The 19,137-nt window shown below is 44.4% G+C and overlaps 1 protein-coding gene across 1 annotated transcript in view; it reads left to right on the forward strand.

Moving 5' to 3' along the window:
• The window catches only part of TXLNG (taxilin gamma), a 256,979-nt gene that overhangs the window by 154,104 nt on the left and 83,738 nt on the right, over positions 1 to 19,137 (forward strand). Inside the window, exon 6 of the mRNA XM_078658098.1 lies at positions 10,602 to 10,721. Coding sequence (XP_078514224.1) covers positions 10,602 to 10,721 — 120 coding nt within the window. The remainder of the gene's footprint in view (positions 1 to 10,601; positions 10,722 to 19,137) is intronic.

The raw sequence follows: 19,137 nt of genomic DNA on the forward strand, positions 1-19,137 counted from the left end.
GAGAGGACCTCCTGTCTGCAGGCCTAGATCCTCTACCTGAATTTTAGCAATTTACTCTTTCGTGCGAGTAGATCGAGCAGTTGAAATTGGCTGATTTCAGTTTGCTGTCTGAAGTGGAGGATATCACCCTTGCATGAGTGTCTGTGCAACTGCCCTAAACCACTTTTTGCCTGAACAAATTGGTGCTAAGGACTCAGGTGGCCTTCTCACCAAAAGTCTTGACTCCCTTCTATGCAGGGTAATCCATCACTCTGCTAGTATTTGTCTACCCCTGACCCCTTGAAAGACAAGAGGCTTCATTGATAGAACCCCAAAAAAGCTTTAAGCTTTTATATAGATCGTACCAGAGATCATTAGAGTGAAATGTCAACTTTTTGTGAGGTTTTGGGGGTTGAAGAGGACCTTGTCAAGAGTGTTAGCCCTCCACTTTAAGATCTTCTACACACTGGCCAAGAAACAGACCCCTAAAGGTCTGAAGTCCGTTCCACCAGGGCTATGGCCACTACCACTGCATTAGCAGGAAGAGTGCCTCTGTCCTAGATCTCAACTAATCTGCGATGTGGGAGTTTGTGCATACATTCATGAAACTCTACTGCCTTGACAGCATGGTTTGACATCAAGAGCACTTTGCCTGGTCTGTTACGCAAGAGTTTTTGGTATGAGCGTACTCCTCAGACCCTCTGCCTGAGGAGGCACAGCTTTTGTATCTATTCTAAGGTAAGGAATCTGCAGTTATAAGTTTTCATCAGAAGAGCAAGTTACTTTCATTTGGTAATGCTCTGTTCGAGGCATATGTGCTGCAGATCTAACACATAGCATTAGATCGCCATCTGGTGTTGGGCTTGGGTTATTGCATGTTGTTGTCTTGTAAGAAGTCTTTGTAGTCACGAGATAGGTGACTCCTCCCTTGGACAAAAGTGTGCATGGGCATAGACTCCATCCATAGATTGTTTTTTCCGCCATTGGGTTCGGATGTAACTTTTCCGCACCGGTTCGAGATCTACTTTCCAAAGTAGTTTGACGCGAAAAAACTTCCTTAAACTCTTCAGATTAACTTCTAAACATCTCGACCTTCGACTCTACTTCATCAGCTCGATTGCGGTCGTCAACGAGGGCCGTCGGGCCTATACACGCCGTGAGGCCTACAGCTCATGGAAAGGACGCCATTCAAGAAATGCCCCCAGTGTGAAACAAAATTCCTGCACAGTGACCATCACAAGGTCTGCAACCTGTGCTTATCACCGGAACACGAGTCCAGCTGTCCAGCCTGCGCATACTTTCGATCGAAGAAGACCGTTAGAGATCGAAGAGCTCGTCGACACATCATGCAAAAATCAGCTCCGGAACTGGTGGACATCTTCGATGAAGGCCCAGAAGTCCCAGAAGAAGATTCCGAAGATCTCGAAATTGTCTCGGAGGCAGATGACTCATCACTCCGGGTCAAAGAGTGAGTACTACTGCCCCTACCCCCACACCCCCACCAAAATCGAAGGCAATGGTCAGCACTCCGACTGCTGGGCCCAGTCGCGACCGAAAACATACTTCAGGAGCCCCGCCTTCGAGCCCAGCTATGAAGAAAATCGAAAGGCCTTCCGGTAGCTCTGGACCGAACAAACAGCACGTGCCAATCCCACCGGCACTGAAACCGAAAGAAGTCCCGGTTCCGACGTTGTCGACTTCGAAAGACAACCCGGGCCCGAAAACTCCCAAGCCCGTACACAAACAGGCTTCGGACGCTTCCATACCGAAACATTCAGCTTCGGCTCCAAAACCAAAATCCTCAGAGCCAAAAGCTACGCCAAAGGACTCTATCACACCTCCTAAGGCTAAGGACAAAGACAAACACCAATCCCGCTAGGAACCGAAAAAATCTGCGCCGAAAGCGGTTCCTGAAGAAGATGAGCTTTTTCATCCAGATCCTGTTGATCCTAAGCAGACAAAGATCTATATTGACCCAAAGACAGGACATGTCACCACTGGACCATATAGAAAGAGGAAGTTGGACACAGCACCTGTTCCTGCAGTGCCTGTGAAGAAGGACTCTGCCACATCGCCTATGAACCCTTCTTCTCCTATACTTCCTTCTAACCCACTTCCTCTACCTAAACCTATTACACCTCAAACATTTCCACCTCATTTTTCTCCACCTCATACACCTCCACATAACTATGATGATGATGACATAGGGGCAGGGTGTGACCCAGATGACCCTTTCACGTACCCAACTGACCTACCTGATCGGGAGTACCCTGTCCCACAGGACATACCGGACATCCCAAGTCCACATACATACCCCTCAAAACCATCTCCTCCAGAAGACAATATTGGTTTTGGACACTTAATAGGGTTGCCATCTATCATGGTGTCACAATGCACTCAGACGAGGCAGAAGAAGACTTTTTATTAGATACCTTTGAACAGTCCCAAATGTCAGTACAAATATTACCCATGAATAAAGGAGTCATTAAGCATGCCCGAAGTGTTTAAAGATCCCGTATGTGCCAGGATTCTGAACCCCAGAATAGAAAAGAAGTATATGCCTGCTCCTGCAGAACATTCCTACTTTAAGGGACAGCTGCCATTTGATTCTCTGGTCGTTTCCAATGCTAGAAAGCGCGCAAACTCCCAAACCTCAGGAGAAGCCCACCTCCTGATAAAGAGTCCAAGCTGCTAGACGTTTCTGGTAAAAGAATAGCTGCCCATGCAAGCAATACCTGGCACGTAGCTAACACCCAAGCACTGCTCGCAAGATATGACAGAGCCCATTACGACCAGTTAGAAACCCTACTACAACATTTGCCTAACCAATATAGAACGCAAGCAAATGATCTAATCCAAGAGGGTAAACTAATTTCAAATGCATCAATAAATGTGCACTTGATGCAGCAGACACTGCCTCTCGAGCAATTAATACCAGTGTCCTCCTTAGACGTCACGCATGGCTACGCATCTCCGGTTTTAAGCAGGAGGTCCAGACTACTATCCTTAATCAGCCATTTAACCAACAACAACTTTTTGGCCTGGCTGTGGACACTGCACTAGAAAAAATGGAAAAAAAACACTGAGATTGCCAAATCCATGGGAGCTTTACAGTCCCCACGAACATGAGGCTCCTTTCGTTGCTCCTTCTACAGAGGAGCCTCCAAAAAGATGGGAGTAGATAACTCATCTTCCTTTAAAGCCGCTACACAAACATCCACCAATAGAGGATATTTTAGAGGCAGATACAGAGGAAACAACAATAAAGGAAGAGGTCGAGGTAACCACACCAATCGTACCTCTCCCACCACAAAACAGTGACTTCTGCCGCTCCCCCCACAACATCCCACTCCAGTCGGGGGGAGAGTAGCACAGTTCCTACCTGTCTGGAATTCCATTACAACAGACAAGTGGGTGAGACAAATTATCCAGTATGGTAATTGCCTAGAACTTACAGCCACCCCTCCACACATACGACCTAGGCAGCGCCCCATGTCCACAGAACATCTCACGCTACTGAAACAAGAGGTTCTCTCATTGCTTCAAAAGAACGCAATAGAGATTGTTCCCTTACAACATGAAGGAACAGGGATTTACTCGATGTACTTTCTAATACCCAAAAATGACGGGCCACTAAGACCAATTCTCGATCTCAGGCCCCTCAATCTATATATACAATCGGATCATTTTCACATGATCACTCTACAATAAGTGCTCCCGCTGTTACAACAAGGCGACTTCCTTGCCACACTAGATCTCAAGGACGCCTACTTCCACATTCCCATACATCCTTCTCACAGGAAGTATCTAAGGTTTGTACTAAACGGACAACTCTATCAGATCAGAGTCCTTCCATTCGGGGTGATAACTGCACCTAGTGTTCACAAAGTGCCTTGCAGTAGTAGCAGCACATCTCAGAAGACAACAAATCCAGGTTTTCCCATATCTAGACGACTGGCTGATAAAAGCCAAGTCATTCAATCAGTGTGTTCAACACACTCATCAAACCATTCAAACATTACACAACTTGGGGTTCACGATCAACTACACCAAGTCGCATCTCCAGCCCTCTCCTATACACCAATATTTGGGGGCACAATAAACACCTCTACAGCGCTAGCATATCCCAGTCCAGCCAGGATAGCGAGCATTCAAGCCTTAGTCACAAAATTTCAAGCCCAACACTCTCTCCCAGCCAGAGTGTTCATGCAACTCATAGGCATAATGGCATCTTGCATTTTTATTGTACCATATGCAATTCTTCAAATGCGTCCATTACAAGAATGTCTAGCACATCAGTGGAATCCGGCTCAAGGACAACTTACAGGTCTGGCGTTGGTGGACAGCCGCACACATCGCCCTCTGCAGTGGTGGAACACCAAAAACTTGTCCAAAGGGCGGCCGTTCCTCGAACCTGTTCCACAGATAGTACTTACAATAGACGCATCACTCACAGGATGGGGAGCCCATCTCTTAGGACATACAACTCAGGGAAAATGGACCACTTAAGAAAGAGTGCTCCACATCAATCACCTAGAGCTACTAGCAATATTCCTAGCACTAAAATCTTTCCAAGTACATGTACAAAACAAAGCTGTTTTGATCCGGACGGACAACATGAACGCCATGTACTACATACAGAAACAAGGAGGCACACATTCTCTGCAACTGTCCCTGCTTGTATCCTAACATACAGGGAGGCGGGGGGGTCGTAGGGACAAAAAATTATTTAAAGGCCTCTCCTGGTTCAAGTCCCCAGCTACAACATATAAATAACACAAAATAACACAGGGGGTCTATGAACCAACTTGTTTGGCTATCTATCCTTAACTCCAAGAAGAGAGCTAGTGCCCTAGTCACCCTAGACAGCCTAAGGAACGAAAAGAAATGCAGTGACAGACCTGCATGCGTGGGATCAAACACATACAGTACCAGTCGACCAGATCCAAACCACCCATGTGTGGATTACCATCAAATGGACTTAGTGATCAGTCATATCATATGGTTCACCTGTGGACTAGATCCAGCTCTACTACCGAGTGATTGGTAAACGGTCTCGATGATCAAGGGACCTACCATTTCATATACTGGTGAACCATATGATATGACTGATCACTAAGTCCATTTGATGGTAATCCACACATGGGTGGTTTGGATCTGGTCGACCGGTACTGTATGTGTTTGATCCCACACATGCAGGACTGTCCCAGCTTGCACAGAACATTTGGAGATGGGCCATTCCACAAAAAATATATCTACTAGCCGAACACCTTCCAGGAGTTCACAATCAGATTGCAGATCTGTTAAGTCGACCGACACAACAAATTCACGAATGGGAGCTACATCCACAAGTTCTTCCCACCATTTTTCGTCAAGTGGGGCCAACCAGACATAGATCTGTTCACCACACGCGACCACGCAAAATGCCCAACCTTCGCCGCCAGGTTTCCACACCTGTTGTCCAAGGGCAATGTGATATGGATGAACTGGTCAGGCAGATTTGCATACGCTTTTCCGCCACTCCTACTAATCCGACTAGTGGTACGCAAGCTCCCGACAACAGTCTCTCAAACTAATCTTAGTAGCTCCCACATGGGCGCGCCAACCGTGGTTCACAACACTGCTAGAACTCTCACTAGTTCCGCACCAAAGACTGTGCCTGTCCCCATCCCTGTTAACGCAGAACCATGGAGATATCAGACATCCAGATCCAAGTCAGCTGAATCAGGCGATCTGGCTCCTGAAGTCTTAGTTTGGTTACCTTAACCTGCCACCAGACTGTATGAACATCATTAAAGAAGCCAGACATACCACTACTAGAGCTTGCTATGCTGCAAAATGGAAAAGGTTTGCCATTTACTGCACCATTAATCCTATTGATCCACTGGATGCTTCCATCCAGAATATCATTTGCAATCTACTGCATTTACAAAGATGTAATCTAGCATACTCATCTATACATTTACATCTTGCAGCACTTGCTGCGTACTTACAAAACAGACATTTGTCACTATTTAGAGTCCCTGCAATTGAAGCATTTATGGAAGGACTAAAGAGAATAATTCCTCCTAGGTTACCACCCTCTCCAGTGTGGAACCTTAATATTATTCTTACCAGGCTCATGGGACCCCCATTTGAACCTGTACACAAATGTGAACTACAGTTCCTCACATGGAAAACAGCTTTCCTAGTTGACATTACCTTTCTTAGTAGAGTAAGTGAGATTCAAGCTTTCACTATACAGGAACAATTTTTAACAATTACATCGTAACAAGGTGGTCCTCAGAACAAATTCAAAATTCCTTCCTAAAGTCATCATTCCATTTCATCTTAATCAGTGGAGTTGCCAGTGTTTTTTCAAAACCCAGACTCTGTAGCAGAAAGAGCTCTACACACCCTAGACGTGAAAAGAGCCCTTCTTTATTACATTGACAGAACTAAATCCTTTCGCAAAACAAAACAATTGTTTGTAGCTTTCTCTCCACCACATAAAAGCAATCCCATCTCTAAAGCTGGTATTGCAAGGTGGATTGTAAAATGTATCCAAATATGCTATCAAAAAGCAAAACGCACATTATCAATTCCTCCTAGAGCGCACTCCACACGCAATCTAGGACCCTCTATGGCTTTCTTAGGGAACATTCCCCTAGAAGACATCTGTAAGGCAGCAACATGGTCTACAACACACACCTTCACTAAACACTATTGTGTTGATGTGCAAGCCAAGCAGCAAGCTGCTGCAGGCCAAGCGGTCCTCAAAACTATTTTTCAAACTACTGCAACAAATACAGGTGACCACCGCTAGGGCAGATACTGCTGTATAGTCTATGCTAAGTGTGAGATCTGCAGCTCATGTGTCTCGAACAGAAAATGCTACCTACCAGTATGCATCAGTTCATGGCATGTAGAGCTGCAGATTCTCACACACCCACCCACCTCCCCAGGACCTATATCTGTTCCAGTTCTATCTTACTTGGATATACACACATGGACATCTTTTTTCTTTCTACTAACTCCATTTCCCATCATGGCGAAAAAAAATATAAGGATGGAGTCGATGCCCATGCGCACTATCGTCCAAGGGAGGAGTCACCTATCTCGTGACTACAAAGACTTCTTCCAAGACAACAACATGCAATCATCCGGACCTAACACCAGATGGCGATCAAATGCTAAGTGTGAGAATCTGCAGCTCCACATGCCAAGAACAGATGTATACTGGTAAGTAGCATTTTCCTTCTGGTGGTTACTGAATCTAGTCACAGATTACTCACTGCCCTCCCACCTCCCTGATATGTGGCATAGTCTTTTTAACATCTAAAAGGGCCCAAGTTAGTTGCTGCACATTGTAAGCAACAATTGTTCACATGCTGCATCTCGGGAAACAGAACGGGATTATACAAGATAGTGACCTCAGCACACATGGATCCTGAGAATTGTATTGCCGTGCTCCTGCAGTGAACTGTGTGACGTTGCACAGCCCTGCGGTGGCTCCATACTGACCTGGAAGTGACGGAGCAGAACTGCACATAAGCTCCACCCCAAGTGGGTTTGCAAAGAAAGGTTCAGGATGTTGACTCGCCATAAAACCTTCCCTGAACTCTACCAAGGGAACTGGCTATGCTTAATAGATCAGCAGGATGCTTGTTTTCACATCACGATCTCCAAGAAACTTCAGAAATTCCTCTGGTTCATGGTAGGAAGAGACCACCATCAATTCAAAGTTCATCTGTTTGGTCTCAAATCTGTGGTCCAGACTTTTTCTAAATATATAGGGGGTCGTTAGAGCTCACCTCAGGAAGTTGAAGATATTTATTTTACCTATATCTAAATGACTGGCTCATCAAGTAGTCTTTTTACCAACATGCATGCCAACACTACCAGATGACTTAACTCTCAATCGGCTGGGACTGCATATAAATCACAAGAACTCTTTCTCCTTACCAGTTCAATCCCTACACTGTCTAGGAGCAGTCTTAAAAGCAGTGCACACAAGTGTTTCCTTTGGAATAGAAACTACTATCAGTCCTTCCGAAATGTCACATTCTGAAGGAACCTACTCCACAAGCTTGGAGGTCAGATTCTATACCCTAGCCTTCATTCATTAAATTTATTTGGCAGCGTGGCTCCTGAACTCCTGCATGGATGTTTTTTAGAGAAGCCAGCAGACCACCATCAAGAACATCCTATTCTTTTAAATGGAAAAGATTCTGCATCTGGCCTGCTCAAAACAGTTTTAAACCTCATCTGCCAAGAGGCATTTCTTCCTTACCGCCTTCATTTGGCTAAATCAAAGCTGCAATTTTCCTTTTAAAGCCCATCTTGCAGCAATAATGGCCTATCGAAGATGTTCTTCATAAATGTCTTTTTTCAAAGTTCCTTTAATCAAGAATTTCCTTCAGTGCATTAGGAAAATGCTTCCTACTATCAGGAGGCAGTCTCCTGCGTGTGAGTTGAATTTTGTCGATCTCCCCTTACGGATCGTCCTTTTGAGCCTATACATTAAGCTTTCCTTCAACACCTATTCTGGAAGCCTTCCTTTTTGGTCGCCCTTAATCTCTGCGTGTAGGTTTAGCGAAGTACAGGCTCTATGTTCCCACAATCCGTACACAGCATTTCATAGTAATAAGGTAGTAATGAGGACCCATCCAAAATTCCTCCCTAAAGTAGTGTTGGATTTTCATGTCAAAACTATTTCATTACCTAGCCTGCAAAGAGGTCTCTCCACACTCAATGTTAGGAGGGTTTGAAATGTTATCTGGATAAGACTACACCTTTGAGAAAATCAAAACAAATACTTGTAAAATATGGTCCTTTGCAAACAGGATTTGCCACGTCTAAACAATCCCTGTCTAAATGGATTGTCTCCTGCATAATCCTGTGTTACCAGAGAGTCAACAAAGCCTTACCTGGCAAACTTAAAGCCCATTGCATCAGAGGTAAATTGGCTACTATCTTTATTCGGTTGAGAGAGCAAATTCCCTAGTAGGGCAAGTTTCTTTAAGAAATCGCTTTGCTAAAATATCATACCTTGTTTATCACTTCCCTCGTAGGTTTTTGGGGGATGAGTTTGCTTTTCGGTTCAATGCGTATTATTATTATTATCAATGGAGGGCCCCTGAGAGAGAAGGAATGGTTTCTTACTTGTAGTCCTAGTTCTCTCTGGGAAATCTTCATTGAAATTATAAGTAACCCACCCTCTTCCTCGATGGAAGAACTGGGTAAACTGATACATGGAGGGCATGCTAAGACAGTGGAGGTCAGTGTGCTGTGAAAGGTGCTGTATTCTATTCTCATTGTTTCAGTTCTACAGTCTATACAGTTACTTTGCCTGTCCTTCCCTATCATTCACTTGAAAAGAAAAAAAACCTATATGAAGGATGTCTGAAAAAGTCACTTTTGCTTGTATTTAGTGGCTTTTTAAAGGCTGTTTTGACCATCTTTTAACATACATAAATGAATGGGATTGGCAGTATAGCCTGTCTTAAAGCTAAAGAAACTTTAATTTTGTGTCACATGCATCTCCTGGGCTTTCCACAGAAAGACAAAGATACTGAAAAAAGTGATTTGAATGGATCTTTCCCTGAGCAAGAATTATGATTACAAGTAAGAAGCCATCCCATAGGTTTGTTGCCAGAAAATACAATTTAACACTGTACTAGGTAATTCTATTGCCACATGTTAAACATATCAAAGAAGATTCAGTCAGGCTTAATTTCACGCAGGTGACTTCATAAAATTGGCCATCCTTCTTAGTTTTGTTTAGTATGTCACATTTACTAGTCTTCTGAAAAATTTTCTGAGGCAGCATGATGGTGCATCAGCATGATGTCATCATAAGCCATGCACCCTGTGCGTTTTCCTGAGCAGTTAGTGATAAATGGGTAGTATCCTGCATGGGCAAATTCTCTTGTTTACCACTCGTGCTCCTGGGCCACAATACAGCAGTCAAGTTTGGTAATCAAATTACTTTCTTGGGCACTTGACTGTCTCAAAGTGGGGTTTGTGCGTTGGGGGTGCATGGACTATGAAGGATTTATTTTGTGATGTGGAACTCTTGTACTGTGAAACAAATAACCTTTTATATATATATTGATGGAAGTCGTTCATGCTGACAGTTTGATATTTCTTTTGCCTTGAACAAAAATGTTTCCCAGAGAAAATCGTCAGTTGAAATGATGTATGATTTTATGTATTAACGAAAATTGTATGTATATATTTGCATAATTAAAAACGTGCACTTTATGAATAAGGACTTTTAGCTGAAATGGTGACAGAAGTAGATGATGCAAAACCAGACGAATAGCGTTGCTTTTATGTGGTGACCTATAGATATAATTGTGCACACCACAGTAAAGAACATAGGAAGTAAAAGAATAAAAAAAAGTTACAATCTACGTATCATGTACACTTTCAGTCCTCTTGCTGTACTGCCATATTTAGTTTTTTTCTTCAAATTTTGCTCTGTTTATTCTTTACATATATCTATTTAGAAATATTCTTGAAATATGTGGTTACCCCTGCACTGGAAAGCGTCTTGCATGTTAAATGTCAAATGTTAATCAAATATTTGTGTGAATATTAATAATGCTAAGTTATGCTAATGTACGTTCTGCCCATAGCATATTGACAAAGTGTTTAAGCACAAGGAGTTGCAGCAGCAGCTGATTGATGCCAAACTTCAGCAGACAACACATTTGATGAGAGAGGCTGAAGAGAAACATCAGCGGGAAAGGGAATTTGTGAGTACATTTTAAGACCTAACCTGTTTTACTTCAGTGACCTGGTTAAACCCCCGGTCTGTGCATCGGGGAGGACTTGAGGAGTTAATCATTAGGCCTGTTCACAGGTCTGGGCAGAGCTCAGAAATAACACTGTACAGTGTAGCCTTAGAGAGTTGATCGTTGGGGGGGCCTGTTGGGTCGAAGGAGTCAAGAGAACGTAAGTGAAATTTTGAATCTGGATAGGGTGAAACGAAACGAGGGGGTTAAAAAATAATAAAGGATGGGAGGGAAGAAGGGTGAAGGAAGTAAAAGATGAAGGAAATGCGAGCGGGGTACTAACCTCCACCCCTTATTCAAGGGTGCAACTTGCGTAGCGCAGCACACCTGACTGTAAGTGGATACATAACGTGTGAACAAAGCAGGCTGGATTGTGAAGCTCAGTTGGGGGGGCTACAGGATCTCGCCATTGAAAGAGTACTTATTTGGGTCTAATGTGCTAATCGGATCCACCTACACAAACCACATGAACATGCTGACTAAATTAAGAAGCTTGTAGAATGGTGCTACCTTGAAATAAAAATAAACGTATCAGCAAGTTATTATAAAGAAAGAAATGAGGTAAGAACAAGAAAGCGTGAAAAAACAGTGAGAAAAAAAGGAAGGTATTTTGAGAAACAGTGTGAATACAGGAAAATAAGAAAATCAGAGAGCAGTGAATATAAGATAGTAAGAAATTGATACATATTTGTTGTACGCCTTATTTTGCATCACAAAGATCTTAATTGAAATCATAAATGTTAGAGTAATTTCCAGCTGTTTGCAGAGACCCCAGAATACCTTCAGCAGAATACTTTAAAAAAAGGCATACAAATGTAACACATTTTCCCAAATGTAAACGCCTGTCGCAATTCCAAAGCTACATTGCATCTAAATCCTAGAGTGCTCCTAAAAGGTATGTTGAATGATGGTAAAAGCAGGTTTTATAAGGCATATTGACATAGTGCATCAAATCTTGCCTTTGACCTTTAGTAGCTTAGAAGGTGGTATGTCAGTTGTTTCCTCTCAGCTAGTTCTTTCAGATGGATCTGAAGTGCGAAGTTCAAGAACCCATGTTCGACTGTATTCATCCATATAGCTGAGAAATGCTGAGGAGAAACGTTTTTTTTTTTTGCGTTGAAGATCACTATGATGCAGAACAAGGTCTACAAGTAACCATTTTTTCAGCACCATTGAATCTTCATTGATCGTCATAAATGATAGAATAATGTAGCAAGAAGACCCCTACAAGAGAGGATTTTGGTCACCAAGGATGAATGCCAGGCTCTCTGAAGAAAAATGTGTACTTGTCTTAAGCAGATAGAATTTTGGGAGTAGCTTGACCTACTATCCAGTCAGCCCTTGTCTGAAACAAGTAACAAGTGCTTTGTAAATGTATTGACCGATTACTAGGTGGCACCGTACAAATCTCACCTAATATAATATTTTTTAACCATGTTGTAGTGGCTGCTTTGCCTCTTGTAGAATGTTCTTTAGGCTTTATAGGAATAGGTTTATTTTCCAGTAGGTAACAGTTACAATTCAGGATCCATCGGAATTGAATTGTTTTGATGAGCCAAAGCTGTCGTTATTGGACGGTAGTTCATAAGACTTAATCAGTTTAGCCTTGTTTGAGAAAAACTGTCCTGACCTCCCATAAATGTAAGGAACGTTCAGCTTAATAGATGGATAACTAAAGAAAACAGGAAGTGTTATAATTTAGTTAATATGAGGTTCTTAGACTATATTTGTGGAAAGGATTAATGCCGCCTTATTACTACCCTCAATGAATGTAAAACTATACGGTTTATTAGCTGAGGGAGGCTGTAATTTACTGACCCTGTGAAAATAATGGCAACTACAAAGGTTGCTTTCCAAAATAAATGTTGCAGTGAAGCCCTATGGGTTTGAATGGATGGGCCTATTCATTGTTCCTAGTTGATTGTGTGGTTAGGTTGTGTTTAGAGCTACTAGAGTTGATGAGCTTGCCAACCAGTTAGGCAAGGATACAATTTGTGAGGACTTTGCATATTATTCATCTAGATTTCAAGAATCAGAAACAACGGCAAAGGAAGGGGTTCAAACACACGCACCTCCCCATCCAGTACAAAGCAGTGACTTGGCTCCCCACCACTTAACACCTGTCGGGGGGGGGGGGGGGGGGGGGACTGTCAGATTTCCTACCAATCTGGCAGTCAATAACAGACAATTGGGTATTACAAATTATCCGTTCTGGTTACTGCTTGGAGTTCATCAACATTCCACCAAAATCACACAAACTTTCACCAGATCACCTACACCTTCTCAAACAAGAAGTTCAGTCTCTACTTTGAAAAGGAGCTATACAACCCGTACCACCACAACATCACTGGTCGGGCGTATACTCGGTTTACTTCCTAATCCCCAAAAAGATGATTCTCTCAGACCAATATTAGATCTCAGAGAACTAAATCTTAACATTCAGTCAGATCATTTCCACATGGTGACACTGCAACACATATTACCTCTGCTGCAAAAAGGCGACTTTCTGTCTACTTTAGATCTAAAAGACGCCTGCTCATCACAAATTCCTCAGGTTCATGGTAGCGGGTGCACGCTTCCAGTTCAAGGTACTCCCATTCTGAGTCACCACTGCCCCAGCGTCTTCACAAAGTGTCTGGTGGTAATAGCTGCTCACCTGAGAAGACAAAGCATCCATGTCTTTCCATACTTGGATGACTGGCTCATCAAAGCCACCAAGTACCAGCAATGCCTTCGGCACACTTTCAGAATAACCCTGTACTACATCAACTAGGGTTCACAATCAGTGTGACAAAATCACTTCTCCAACCAGCTAATACCTGCCAGAATTAAAAATATACAGGCTTTAGTTCTCTCATTTCAACCCAATCATTGGATTCCAGCTCTGGTTTATATGCAATTGCTGGAAATGATGGCATCTTGTATCATAATCGTCCCCCATGCCAGACTGCACATGCGTCCCCTTCAAGAATGCTTAGCCAGTCCTCAGTCAAGTCAAGGTGGGTAGGCTAGCCCTAATCAATCCCTGGTATCTCAAGAATCCGAAACTTCGCTCGGACCTTTTCAAGGCCATAGACCATTACTTTACCGAAAATGTGGGATCTGTCTCCTCGCCCCAGTCCCTATGGCAGGCTTTCAAGACCGTGATCCAAGGTCAGGCTCTGTCCTCTCTCTGTGGGGCAAAGAGAGAAAAACAAAAGGAAATCCTAGATTTAGAGGCTGACATCTATCTGCTTGAGAGTGATCTTGAAGCCGGAGTGACATTCGAGAAACTACACCTCCTGAGCCTGAAACATGACTACAAGTCCCTGGTCACGGATAGAGCCAAACTACTGAGCAGAGAACGTCAGAGCAGGATATATGAACTCTGCGACAAGGCAGGTAAACTAATAGCCTGGTTAGATGAGAAAGAATGGATGAGCAGGCTAGTCCCTGAACTGAAAGATGTGGAAGGCTCCTCTTTGACTGAACTCCAAGATATAGTAGACAAATTTGCCACCCACTTCCAGCGGGTATGCTGGACTGTGACTCCACACGCTGAGGAAGACTCGCGAGACCTTTTTACGTGACATTAAGCTCTCCTGCCTACTCCCAGATTACCGTGATTTTCTGGCCAGCGATCTGACCGCAGATGAGATGGCGCAAGCAATACGTGCACTAAAAACAGGTAAAGCTCTGGGACCAAATGGTATTTTGGTACCTGAAATCGATGTTTGAGGAGTCACTGGAGCACGATGCATTACCGAGAGATCAGGGAATAGCCACTATAGTCACAATACACAAAGAGGGGAAAACCTGTACTGACTGCCCCTCGTATAGACCGATTTCCCTCCTCAATGTAAATGTAAATGTACAGGAATTTATATAGCGCAAATCACCAAGCGGTTTCTAAGCGCTTGCTTAGGGAACCCGTCCTGGTATTCCCCTGTGAGATAACCCCGGCAGGGTATCCGCAAGGTGAAAGCCAGGCATCCCGCCGCGAGGGGCCGTTGTGGAGATTAAGCAAGCTATTGCCCAGAGTCGCAGAGTGTGAACCCGTAAATCGAGTAGGCACCGGAGCGAGAATTGTCGAGTCCATGGACATTTTAGGACTCAAGACCCCGCCGAGCCTGGAATTGAACCCTGGTCCCAGGCTGACCTCTGCTTCCAGGTCTGCCTCCTCTAACCAGTGAGACACACTTCTCCAATGCCGAACCTAAAATCCTGGCCAAACTTCTGGCTACCCGCCTGCTTAAGGTGATGGGCAACCTGGTACACCCGGACCAATCTGGCTTTATGCCGCACAGGAACACTGCGCTGAACTTACGCAGGCTTCCCGGTGTGCTGGGCAGAGCTTCAACCCTATAGGAGTCTGCTGTGGTTGTGTCACTAGACGCAACCATGGTATTTGACACGGTGGAGTGGCCGTATCTTTGGGCCGTACTGGTAAAGCTGGGTTTTGGACCCAAATACATTCAGTGGGTACGTCTTCTGTATCGGGAACCCCTGGCTCAGGTTGTAGTCAACAACATATTGTCAGCCGTGGAACCCGCCAGGCCTGCCCCCTTTCTCCCCTTCTGTTTGCCCTTGCCCTAGAGCCATTGGCGGCCTGGATCCGACAGGACCAGATGATATGGGGGCTCAGATGGTTCCCCGGATGGGAAGACTGCATTTCGCTCTACGCGGATGACATTCTACTCTATCTGGCCTCCCCGGCTATATCCCTGATTGTGATCATGGATATCCTGGCAGTGTTTGGTAGATTCTCCGGATTTGCGGTTAATTGGAGTAAATCCTTGGTATTTGCCCTCCGGGGAGATCCCCCTATTCCCCCTAGAGACTGCCCGATCCAGATCAACAATCCGGGGTTCACATACCTCGGCATTTTTCTCTCTCACGACGCCTTTGTTCGATATGCCTAAAATCTCCTTCCGTCACTGCACAGACTCAAAAAAGACATAAGAAGCTGGAAATCGCTACCCCTCTCCTTCTGGGCAGAGCTGCATGGTTTAAAATGATGTCTCTGCCACGTTTTGTCTGTCCTGCAAAATGCTCTTGACCCGGTACCCCCAAAATACTTTAGACCCGGTACCCCCACAATACTTTAGACCCGGTACCCCCACAATACTTTAGACCCGGTACCCCCACAATACTTTAGACCCGGTACCCCCACAATACTTTAGACCCGGTACCCCCACAATACTTTAGACCCGGTACCCCCACAATACTTTAAAGAAATAGAGGGCCTTCAGAGAGAATTACTCTGGGATGGTAGACCACGTATTGCCTTAAATAAATTGATCCTGAATTGGTATGATGGAGGCATAAGCCTTCCAGACATTAAAAAATACTACTGGGCTGCGCATTTAGCTGCCATAAACCATGGCACTTGCGGGCGGAGGGGCCACCCAGGCTAAGGATAAATGGCTCCTCCCTGGAGGGAACTATAACCGGGCACACTACTCGCGGCCTAACAGATATATCTTAACGGGCGCCACCAGACTCTCTGTTCAGGTTTGGCATGATCCTACTAACTCTCTTGGGTGGGGACGTAAACAACTTTGGCGACCCCCCCCCCCTTGGGATTCTGAATCTTTGGGCAGCCTTTGGAGAAAAAAAGGCTTTGACAGTTGGGACCTCATTGGCATCACGCAAATTAAAGACCTCTGGGGGGAAGGGAGGGTCAAATCCTTCAACACTACAGGCTGAATATGAACTAGCAGCAATGGAATACTTCCGCTATGCCCAAATCAGCCATTAACTACGAACGCTATTTCCGGTGGGCACAATCCCTCTCGAGGCCACACCCTTAGAGGACATAATCCTGGATGGCCATCTCCCTGATAAGACGATTTCCATAATATATAAAAAAACGAATAAATAACATGACTCGCCCCCTCCAGGTGTTGATGGAAAAGTGGACGGAAGACGGTGTCGAGATCGATGACGAACATTGGCAGGTGGCGGTGTCATCTCCTAAGGTTGTCGCCATTCTGGCGCGCCTCAGACTGGTACAACTGAAAATCCTCCACCGAGTGTACATCACCAGGCCTCGCTTGATCCACATGGGAGTCACTTTAATGGCGACTGCAGGAGAGGGTGCGGCCAGCTAGGAACCTTTTTACACATCACATGGAAATGGAAATTTGTGAGCGTTTTTTGGCACAAGGGAATATTCACAGTACTACATACCCGTCTTACACCAGAGGCGAGACGTTGCTTCTTCAACATCTGGGAATCAACAGATCTTAACATTCACCAGACACCATGGGCTACCCTGGGGTTCATGATAGCGAAAAGAAACATTGCTCAGTTGTGTGGTGCGGCTACACCACCCACATTAGAGGCCTGGGAGAGATATCTCGACTGGTGTATGTTTAGGGAGAGGACTACATATGTTGATAAGGGTTGCTCCAAAAAGTGGGCACATGTCTGGACCCCTTGAATAGGTATTGGGGTGAGATCTGTACGCTGCCTGAATACCCTGAACCATATGCCCCCCTACCCTGTGATGTTCCCTTCATATGTTGTAATGTAATCCTTGTGCTCCACACGTCATTATTGTTTACTTCGTTTATGGGGCCCTCTGTATTGCTTATATGAACTGATGCTTGTTTCAATAAAAAGAATTAAATAAAAAAAGAATGCTTGGCCAGTCAGTGGAACCAGTCACGCGGTCAATTAACCGATCTAGTGTTGGTAAGTGGCCATACTCATCGCTCTCTGTAGTGGTGGAACACACAAAATTTATCAAAAGGACAGCCTTTCATAGACCTGGTTCCACAGATAGTACTGACCGCGGACGCTTCCCTCACTGGCTGGGGAGCTCACCTACAACAACACACAGTGCAAGGCCCCTGGAGTGAAGAGCAGACGTTGCTTCACATCATTCATCTAGAGCTGCTTGCAATCTTTCTAGCTCTCATGGGGTTTCATACTCACCTGGAAGGCAAAGCTGTCTTGACAGCTGTGTATTACATGTAAAAACAGGGGGGGGGGGGGCGACACACTCTCTCCATCTGTTACACTTACCCCAAGACACCTGGAGGTGGGCCTTTCACCACAAACTTTATCTCCTAGCTTAACACCTCCCGGGAGTTAACATCCAGATTGCAGATCTCCTCAGCAGATCGAGAAAGCAAATACACAAATGGGAACTCCACCCTCAGGTTCTCTTCCCGTATTTTCAAAGTTGGGGAGTCCCTCACATAGACCTATGCGCCACACACTAAACCGTAAAATGCCAAAGCTTCGCCTCCAGGTACCCACACCCGCAATCCAAGGGAATGAATAGGGAGGTATTCCTTAATTGTTAATCTCAATTTGCGATTAGCAATTAAGGAATATGTAGGATTCGCAAAATGTATTGCAAACCCTACATACATAGTGTTTTGCGATTCTCAAATAGCGATTTGCAAAAAATCGCTATTTGAGAATCAATGCAGTACAAGAGGGCTATTCTAACATCTAAGGTGTGTAGAGCGCTTTCTGCAACTGAATCAGGTTCAGGAAAAAATACGGGTATTTCAACCGACTGATTTATGTAGTTGGAAAAATGGTTCTTGTATGGTTAATGCCTGTAATTCACTCACTCGCCTTAACGATGTGATTGCAATGAGGAAAACTGTTTTCCAAGAGAGGAACTGTAGTTCGCATTTGAGCATGGGCTCAAAAGGTGGTCCCATCAACCTTGTGAGGACTATATTGAGATCCCACACTGGAGCTGGTGGAAGTTTTGGCGGTATGACTCTTTTTAGTCCTTCCATGAAAGCTTTGATCACAGGTACTCTAAATGACGACAAATGCAGTCTATTTTGTAGATATGCAGCAATTGCCGCTAGGTGTAGTCTGATAGAGGTATAAGCCAACGCTGACTGTTGCAAGTGTAACAGATAGCATATGATATTCTGTATGGAAGCATCAAGAGGGTTATTAAGATTGTTGTATAAAAGGGGGTGGTGATGGACGGAGCATCTGAATCAATCAAACACTCACACCCAGTCAAAAGATCTGGGTTTAATCCATCACCGTTCTTTAGCCCACTCTGCCACCCCAGTTCAGACATGGCTTGAACGGATAATGTTACTTACCCAGTAAGCATCTGTTCTCTTCATCATCAGCTGTAGATTCACATAAGCCCTCCCACCTCCCCGGATACCTGTAGCTGCTGCAGTGCTCCATTTGATTTACATACATACGCATGGACATCTCTATTCTTTACCATCACTCCATTCTCAACCTTTGCGGCAAACAATCTAACAATGGAGTTGATGCCCATATGCAATATCATCGGAAGGAAGAGTCACCTACCTTGTGACTGGAAAGACTTCTTCGAAGAAAAACTAAGTGCAAACATCTGGCCCCAACACTAGATGGCGAGCTATACACAGCACAGCAT

The sequence above is a fragment of the Lissotriton helveticus genome, chromosome 8 (assembly GCF_964261635.1).
Source record: "Lissotriton helveticus chromosome 8, aLisHel1.1, whole genome shotgun sequence".
Lineage (NCBI taxonomy): Eukaryota > Metazoa > Chordata > Amphibia > Caudata > Salamandridae > Lissotriton > Lissotriton helveticus.